Source organism: the organism of the source record quoted next, unplaced genomic scaffold, assembly GCF_019419815.1.
Source record: "Pyrus x bretschneideri cultivar Hongxiangsu unplaced genomic scaffold, Pyrus_bretschneideri_v1 Contig8, whole genome shotgun sequence".
In the NCBI taxonomy this organism is placed as follows: domain Eukaryota; kingdom Viridiplantae; phylum Streptophyta; class Magnoliopsida; order Rosales; family Rosaceae; genus Pyrus; species Pyrus x bretschneideri.
The window spans coordinates 3,380,909-3,389,966 of NW_025999820.1; the positions used below are offsets into that span (position 1 = coordinate 3,380,909).

The 9,058-nt window shown below is 38.5% G+C and overlaps 2 protein-coding genes and 1 non-coding gene across 3 annotated transcripts; 1 reads left to right on the forward strand and 2 right to left on the reverse strand.

Moving 5' to 3' along the window:
* Positions 1-1,202: 1,202 nt before the first annotated feature.
* On the reverse strand, positions 1,203-3,151 carry LOC103952663 (glycosyltransferase 6-like). Its single transcript, XM_009364319.3, has one exon. The coding sequence runs from the start codon at positions 2,667-2,669 to the stop codon at positions 1,386-1,388; it is 1,284 nt and encodes a 427-aa protein (XP_009362594.2). The 5' UTR covers positions 2,670-3,151; the 3' UTR covers positions 1,203-1,385.
* Positions 3,152-3,504: 353 nt separating this feature from the next.
* Positions 3,505-3,578, forward strand: TRNAT-AGU. Its single transcript has one exon. It is a non-coding gene; the product is annotated as a tRNA-Thr (tRNA).
* An 84-nt stretch (positions 3,579-3,662) lies between these two features.
* Positions 3,663-6,191, reverse strand: LOC103952662 (heptahelical transmembrane protein 4). Its single transcript, XM_048575740.1, is given in 5 exon segments — positions 3,663-4,004; positions 4,007-4,514; positions 5,156-5,480; positions 5,826-6,088; positions 6,173-6,191. Coding segments are annotated over 4 exon segments (1,236 nt in total). The 5' UTR covers positions 6,086-6,088; positions 6,173-6,191; the 3' UTR covers positions 3,663-3,861.
* Between the last annotated feature and the right edge of the window lie 2,867 nt (positions 6,192-9,058).

Sequence of the window (9,058 nt, forward strand, 5' to 3'; positions counted from 1 at the left end):
TTCAAGACTTGGAAGGTTTTATTAGGGGTTTGGTGTCGCATAGCTACCTTACCTACCCTCTTTTACTTTGCATTGTGCTTAATTGATTCTTTAGCTTTCATATCTCCGTTGGCGGATCCACCTAGGGGCCGCCAAGGCTTCCAATTGCTCGACTGCCCACCGTTATTGCTACACATGATATCGTCCAAGTTCTTTTGATGTTCTCCTTGGGGCAAATGCTTGATAAAATGCCTCAAAGAGGTTGAGCCATGGTCTAGTAGGGCACCACAGGCTACTACTTAAAGTGGCCTGATAGGAAAACTTCTTGAATCCTCCATTGTATAGCGTACACAACTTTCGTTGTTCACACATCACGTGGATTGGCGGATTTCTTAGACTCATAGTTCAGATACAAGAGAGTTGAGGACGACAGATGTGCTGTCTAGTTGGATAGGGTGAGGCGAAAAGTCGAATAGGTATCTTGTTCCACTTGTTGCCCGCCTACTTTTGCATATCTGTTACACGTCTACTTAGTTAGCATCCTAAATTCAAACTCTTAGCGACAGCTAGGAGGTATCGCTAGACAAGCAATCAAACCAACAATAAATGTTTAATGATGGTGGAAAAAATAAAAAATAAAAACCCACCCCCAACTCAATTTTTTTTTTTTCAACTTATAAATTGGTAAGCAAATGGTAAGCAGAAACATAATAACTACAAGGAAAAAGCATCTTACATGAAATTTGGCACAGAAAGTGTCCTACAATCCATATGGAGATACTGTTTTAAAATTACAAATTAATAATAATAATCTTCTCGGTCTTATTAATATACTGTACACAAAAAAACAACCAAAACCAAAAGTAAATAGTGGAGATTAACACTAACAGATACCAATGTCAGAAGATTCGCAACCTAATCACTTACATAAGTAGTTTTTTAACCTGTTTAATATTGTCTTAAGTGGGACCCTTCTTGCCTTTGTAATCCTTTACATTTTATAAAATTACACCACTACATTGTTGACAAGTATAATGAAATTCTTACCTTTGGGAAAGAAAAAAAATTTTAAACGTAGCGTGATCAGTTACACCAATCAAGAATGACACATTGTTTATAAATAGTGACCACGTACAAACCAGTAATCATGTGTTTTTTATCGACCAAGTTTTCTAATTTGGCAGCATTTCCCATTTCATAATATATTGCAAACCTTCGCTTCTACACTCCACGGAATCTAAGGATCATTTAGTTGAAATCAAATACATTGTTTTATCAGATTTTTTTTACTCTCAATAAAATATGATTACTTGTAGAGGACATATTTCATCAAATACAACAGGTACAACCAACAAAAACACAACTACGCTTATTATCTTTCTATAATTTAAAACCTCACAATTTAGTTAATCAATCAAACGTTCCAACAAAACAGAAACAGTTGACGAACTCAAATCAGGGTGCACAAAACCATAATTTCGAAGCACTTGATTATCCGCGAAATTCAAAGCCCTATTCATCTCGTCCCAACACGAATCCCCGGTATACTGCGGATTGTGCTCTCCGCTGCACGGTTGACACCCGGTAAAATGCGTCACAAACGGTCTCCTTACGCGCCCCTTAATATACGTCTCTCTTTTCGCACCGTACCACTCGTTCACTTTCTCCGCATGTCTCCTCCTCAAACCGCTGTCGTTTTGCTCCGTCTCGGCGTAACTCTCGGTGAAGTTATCGTACTTCCCCACTACCCCTATCCAATAAGCTTCCAAGCAGTACTCCCACTCCAAATAAGTCTTTTTGCCCCACCTCTCCACATCCGTGAAGAGCAAGTAAATCAGAGCGGATTGATCGTCTGGGAGTGGGAACGGCTTGTCCTTGAATACCGATGTCAATATTCGGCCCCAGTTTTCAAAATCCGGGGTCTGTGGACCGATCGAGGCCCATTCATCAATTAAGTCCATGGACCATTGACAATTTCGAATTAACAACACCCCGGCATTGAGCCCGGTCCAACTTTTATTATATATGTCCCCATAAACCATATTGGGCCAACCGTGGACTACAAGGTTGTGATTTTCGTACCGACCCAACGGAACCCTAAATTCCATGTCGGTAAAAACCGCATCCGAATCTATCCACCAGATCCATTCGGCTTCCGGGTGGGCCAGCATCGTCGCCCGAATAACCGGAAGCTTTGCCCAATAGGAGTCCATCTTGGGATGCAAGTACGCGTTGTTGTAGAAAATGTCGTGTCCGTGTAAACGACAGTAGTCCACCTTGTTCTTAAACAGCCTCAGAAGAAGATGATCGCCAATCGGGTTCTTACACTTGGACGGTTGCGATCCGGTGACGAGGAGGACCCGGTCCCGCGACCCGGAAGCGAGCGACGGATGTAGGTCCAGCCAAACGCGCCGCTTCTGGTCCCAGTTCTTGACCGGGCTTTCTATGAAGTAGCTCAGTTCCGGGTCGTCGTAGAAAGTCGTGTCGATGGGGTCGGGTTGTGGATTCGGATCGTGGGCGGCGTATCCCGAGCCGGGTATAGGAAAAGGGAGGAATCCGAAATTGGGTTTGTGATGGTACAGGGCGATGAAGCACCAGAAGAACCAGACGAAGAAAAGGGCGAAGAATAGGCCGGCGAGGAAGGAAAACCCGTCAGTGCAGGGTCGGGATTGGTGGGTGGGTTTCGCCATTGGCAGGTGTTTGGGAGGTGGGAAGGTGAAGTAAGTGGGAGGAGGGGGATAGGATTAGGATGCATATTTGAAGAGAGATAGAGAAGGGGGGATTGGGATTCTGGGGATTGTGGGGATTTTTGTTAATGTGAGACAAATGCCTAAAATTGGAAGTGGGAATTGAATTTTGGGGAGACGTTTACGGGAGAAAGGGGATTTGTTTCCGAAAGGAATGAAGGTAGAAAGGGAAAGTAATCATTGCAGTGCCGGTTGTGATCTGGGATTTTATGATCAGAAATGAATTACCAAATGATAGAGAAAGGAGGAAGAAAGATGAAGTTTGGACTATGGCTGCTACTTTTGGATGAAGTTTGGACTATGGTTGTGATCTGGGATTTTATGAACAGAAATGAATGACCAAATTGATGATTGTGACGATTGTAGTTTGGCCGAAGTTATACTAATTTAATTTAGTTGATTTTTCATGATTTTAAATAATTTACTAATTATGTTTATTTAATTTAGCACGTTCGGATGGCATGGGAGGCGTTTCTCATACAATTTAGTTGATCTTGGGAAAAAATCTGTAAAATTAAAATAGAACTTTAACCAAACTACAATATCAAAATCAGTTAATTTACCAAAATAGGTTCATTTATCAAATATTGCTTGGATCTACTTAAATATACAAATTTTCTTCCCATTAATTTCCACGCTAATAAATGGATGAACGGGAAAAGGGGATGCATTGGAAAAGAATATCGGAGCAAAATACGGTGTGAAAAATTTACCGTCTAGATACACCCGCAGGCCGTATTATTGTCAAAAATAAACGAGATGGAATATATAACAAGAAGCTTTCATAGCTCAGTTGGTTAGAGCACCCGTTTAGTAAGCGGGAGGTCTTGAGTTCAACTCTCAATGAAAGCAAAACCAAATTCTTTTTATTCCTTTTTTGTTCGCGTACTGCACTGCAATTCCTTCATATAGAAAGCGTACAAGAAAAAACAGAAATACTCCAATACAATGTTTCCTTTTTTTCATTTTCCCGCGAACCAAACACGATTTTTTGTGCCCGATTCTAGTCACAAATCGGAAATCACATTATTTACACTAGAGAAACGTCATTGTTCACCTACGCAAAAAATAACAACAAACAGAGACCTTACCCACTAATACCAGAGTCAATAGGCAGTCTTCCTAATTCACTAAATCAGCAACCCGCTAAGTCGCGCCACTTGAGGTACACGAGCCCTGCACGGTAATGGGTGTATGCCCCCGCCACCACCAATACGTGAAACAGCTGGTGGCTGTGCCCTGCTATGTCGAACTTCCCAGGCATCCATCGTTCTGGATCCTTGTGGCATAAACCAGGGCTCCCACGCCGTAGAGAAGCCCCATCAGAATCTCATACCCGGTTGTGTGGAGTGCCTCAGGTTGATCTGAAAACAAGATCAGCTTGTGCATGACAGGTAGAATCCCGGACAAGCCCATGCCAAGAAAAAGAGATACACGGACTATTCGGTATTCGGGATTTTGAAATACTGGGATGAGGGAAACCAAAACTGTGGCGATTCCCAAGAGGGTTATGCATCCCATGTAGAGGGCGCAGAAGAAAGGGTTGCACATGAAGGTGTAGTAGACGAGAGGGTAGAATGAGGTAGATATAAGGGCTGCGATTCCAGCATAGTCCATCCTGAGCATGATATACGACATGCGCTCGGAGTGGCAAGAGAGAAGATGGCATGCGCTGCTGGTCAGCAAGCAAAACATGGCTCCCCCCAAGAAAGCAAAAAATGGCCATCTCGTGATTGGTCTAATCATCAATGGTGCTACTATGTTTGCTACATCCTCCTTCATGCTACGCTGCATTAATCCAAACAACAAATTAAAGTATATTAGCGGATGCATATCCCAAAGTACAGTAACATTGACAATGGAAAGTAGATTTATATGATTGGGGATTCTAACTGCTCATGCTTTTATACTATTTAATGCTCCAAGGGCTCACACAATTAGATTGTGCACGCGCCCGTGTGTGTGAAATAGTACACAACTATCAGTCAACTTTCCTACATATCATCTTACATGGATAGCTATGCGATAATTTGAGTAGCCAAACTACTAAGGGAAACCATTTTGCAAAAATCACATTTATACTAAAAAAAATCTCACATATATGACACAATTCTAAGCACATTATGCTAGAAAATCAAAGCCTTACAAATGGCACACTGGGGTCTTGGGATGAGTGTGTAGATGTGAGGAACTAAATAATTAAATGCCAAAGGACCAAAATAAGTTAACATATTTCAACAATACATAAACTATTTATTGTTCATGTTGAATTGGAGGAGAACGTCAAATAGCAAAATGTTCATTAAGGAAGAAAGAACCTATTGAACATAATGGAAGCATCTAAAAGCTTAAAAGGTATTACGAATGTATATAAATGGTCAGTGGATAAGTTATATCATTGGATCTAGGGCTTTAAAGGTCGAGCATACCAGCACACAGACATCAGTTTGGTTGCCATGGGAGAATCGTTGCGGCAAACAGTTTTTCAGAAGTTCCATAACATGCCAACCAGAGAGTGACGGTAGCAGATCGATTGAAGTTAACGATGTCTTTAACTCTTCTCTAAGTCTGTTAAGATCTGGCATGTTGGGTAAGGAAGGGAGGCAGGTCATGAATTCTTCATGTAATTTGTGCAGATCAGCCTTTTTCAGCACATCAGGTAAATGCTGCAGAGCATGAAGATCAACGACCTCTGGAACCTTAATTGCAGTGTATATGGTCAAGGAAAGAAAAAGGAAGAATCCGATCAAATGCCTGGAAAGCAATAATTTGTTAGAAAAGATTGTCCAACGTTGAAGTTTATGCCGTTCTAGTTCCGACATATCAGTCACCAAAAATGTATTTTTAAATTTTTACACAAGTTAAAGAAACCAACTGCGCACCTCTACAACAAAAAAAGGATACATAATTTCACATCAGAGAATTTCGTGGGTTTGACATAGAAATACGGAAGCCAATACAATTCTTGTGATCGAAGTAAATTGTCATATTCACAGTTTAATCCACTACAGTTAACTCAGAAGAAACAGGAAAATTATGAACAGTGTTTGCTTTCTCATTAAATATTGCAAACTTCAAGAGGGGAATATAGAAACTTACGTCCAAACGTTCAGCGTCTCGTTGTGGATGGTAAACATACTAAGCAAGACCTGCTTCAATGGCCATTCAGACCGGTAATGGCCTAAGATGAACTCATTGTCCCTCAAGTAATTTGGCAAAGTGTGGTACTCAACCAACTGATACTTCACCTTCTCCCACAGCCGCTTTCCTTTGCCTTCCTTCGACGAAGATGCACGATTGTTCTCCAATGCTTCAGATGAAAGTTTTGGATCTTCAAATTCTTCGATTTCGCTGCCCATTTTCTGTTTAACCCCAAATCATACAATGTCACACTTAACACATTGAAAAATTATCTCTTTCGTTGCCCAAGAACAATTATAAGGTACCAGGCAACGAACCCAGATCCTGAATGTTTGATCCTTATCAAATCCAACGTAAAAAATCGAAAACTGCATCAAATTTTTTATTTTTGAATTGAAATATGAACGATTGCAGAGAGAATGCAAACCCATTACAAAAAATGTAGTCTTAATCTAATTGTCCATTTTCTTTTGCTGCATTTTCTTGGAAACCAAAGCCAAATTAAAGGCATCCAAAATCCAGCATTAACAATCTAATCACAAATAGTAAGTAATGGTGGGAAATCAAAGCATGCCAAGCAAACCCCAGGTGAGAAAACGTACCGAAAAAGCGAAGACCCGCCAGCTGAGAACAATCAAAGCAGCCCCAGAAGGAGATTCGTCTTCTTTCCCAGATGGGGTCTTCAGAGTCGGTCCTTTTTATATATATATATATTTGTATAAATAATGGAGCAGTGACTATCAGAAAAAGGAGAATTGTCCTTGATAGAAAGGCCAAAAATAAAGAATTGGACTATGAGAAGAAGAATCCACAAGAAGAAATTGGACGTGGGTGATTAAAAATTAAAATACAGATTTGGGAATTGAGAGGAGAGATTCGATTGAGGAGATGCGGAGATGCCGGTGGAGGTCGATCGGGTGGGCCAGCAGACACTTGTTAGTTGTGACGAAATTTGGCACGTCTTGTAGGAATGTCGAGATATTTTGGCCGAAATGCTTTTAGATTAAGCAGGGCGGTGTTCGAGAGGTAAAAGTTACGTGAAACAAATGCAATCTTTTGTTGAGAGATGTGTCCCATAAAGCGCCATCAGGCTGACAAATTAATAGAAACATAATTTTTAAATTCAAAATAATTTTTTATTCTTTTACCTTTTTTTTCTGTTTCACACATTTTTTTCGTTAATTTATGTTCTTTGACATTCTTTAATTCATTCGATTCGACAATAAAAATCTGAGATATGCATGTAGATAGCATCACCCTATCAGCAATAATGGGTCATATTCGTGTCAAGCAAATAATATTAACTGATTTGTTAATGAACTTTGGCAGTAAAAAAAAAAAGGAGCCATGAGTTGAGTTTCGAAGATTAAGTGAAAATATATGAATTCTAGAGAGTTATGTGATATTCGTGTTAAGTCTTTAGAAGTATTGTTGTAAATAAGTAAATATTATAGGATTTTTTTTTTTTTAACACACCCACAACTTTATGTGAAGACAATTTCAACTTTGTCCCTCATTCTTCTGCGTTTAGGATCCTCTTTGTGAGGATCCGTGAATCTTCCAATCACGTTCGTTCATCGTGCATCGTGCGGTTAGAAATTATTGTAATTTTTATTTAAAATTGAATATAAACAGTACCTGACGGAAATTAGCCGCATGATATACGTTGAACAGACGTGATTGGAGGATCTTCACAAAGAAAATCCAGGAGAAGATCCTCATTCATTCTACTAAAGCCACCCCACGTTCCCACCCCCAAAAACAAAAAGCACACCTGGCAACCCTAATTCGACGACCAAGTATATCTAATTACCTCCATAGGCATCAGGCTGAAAACTCCCATTTCATTGGTTACAATCCAACACTTCAACTCACCAACCTGGATGCTCCTTTACCTCTATCACCTTCATCGTGGAAGTCTGTCCTCCTGCACAGGCCCGGCAAGGAAATAGTTAGGTGGTGAGGTTTTCTCCTTGTTTACTAACTTAAATCAAATAGGGGTAAAAAAAAGACATTTAAGTGAGAAAATAAAGTACGGAGTTTCTTCATAAGATTGTAGGGTGTTAATAGAATTATGCATATTATAAATACAACTTATTTTTTTATTTGCAAATATTTGTGACTCCGTTGTTACTTTGCACTATTTTCCTTTCCACAATAATTGTTCGTATCCATGAGAAGAAAAAAATTTATTTCTTTTCAACACTTAAAACACACAGAAAAATTAGAAATAAAATAAAATAAAGACGTTGTCATGTATCCATTTTATTCCTAACGAATACAATGGACAAATTTGAATGAACTTTAAAAGTAAAGACAAGACATAATTTGTAATTAATTTTATGGAGTAGTAGTATATTCTTTACTGAGAAATATTTGTTTAATTCTTAATGATGGTGAAGAGCAAAAGATGATAGTGGTGGTTCTGGGACAAGAGGTTGATCGGCAGTGACATTTCCGAATGCGATGGTGGGGAGTAGGGTGGGCCAAAGCTACTTGCCCTTTAGGTCTTCCATTTGTTCTTTACAGACAAATAAGCTTTTTTTTGTTTTTTTTTTTCTTCTAATAGTACAATGTTATTATACTAAAGGGTTGGAAAATGAATTAAGGGTTAGTTTGGGATTGTGGTGTTTTTAAAATAAAAACATAAAAAATATATATAAAAAAAAAAATTTGAAACATCAAATGTGTTTGGTAAAAAAAAAAAAAAAAAATTTAAGAAATTGTTGACAATGACAATAGAAAAACATAAATAAAAAAAATTAAAAAATTAAAAAATAAAAAAGCATAAGCAAAGTCAACCATGCTTCTATAAAATGGCAAATATACCCTTGTCTTACATAGTAATCACTAATCAGTGTCCATTTAATAAATTTTTTAAATGGCAAGTATACCACATATTTTACAAAATTACAATCATTGTCTTACATTTCTCTTTGACCATTATTATATTACATTAAACCATTTCTATTTGTCACTTAGTACTACAGTCTACATGTATTCCTTTTCCCTTGTAAGTGAGAGGTCTTAGGTTTGATTCTCACCAAATGCAAACTTGAACCACATTATTGCTAGCCTATTGTGAAGTTTAACCCACGCCCTCACCTCTTTAGTGTAGATAATATCGTTTGAAAAAAATATCATGTCTTTTTTAGTCATTTAACATATTCACACCAATTTATGTAAAAGTT

Excerpts from the sequence above, each read along its gene's own strand:
- LOC103952663 (XM_009364319.3), bottom strand. The coding sequence starts at position 2,669 with ATGGCGAAACCCACCCACCAATCCCGACCCTGCACTGACGGGTTTTCC.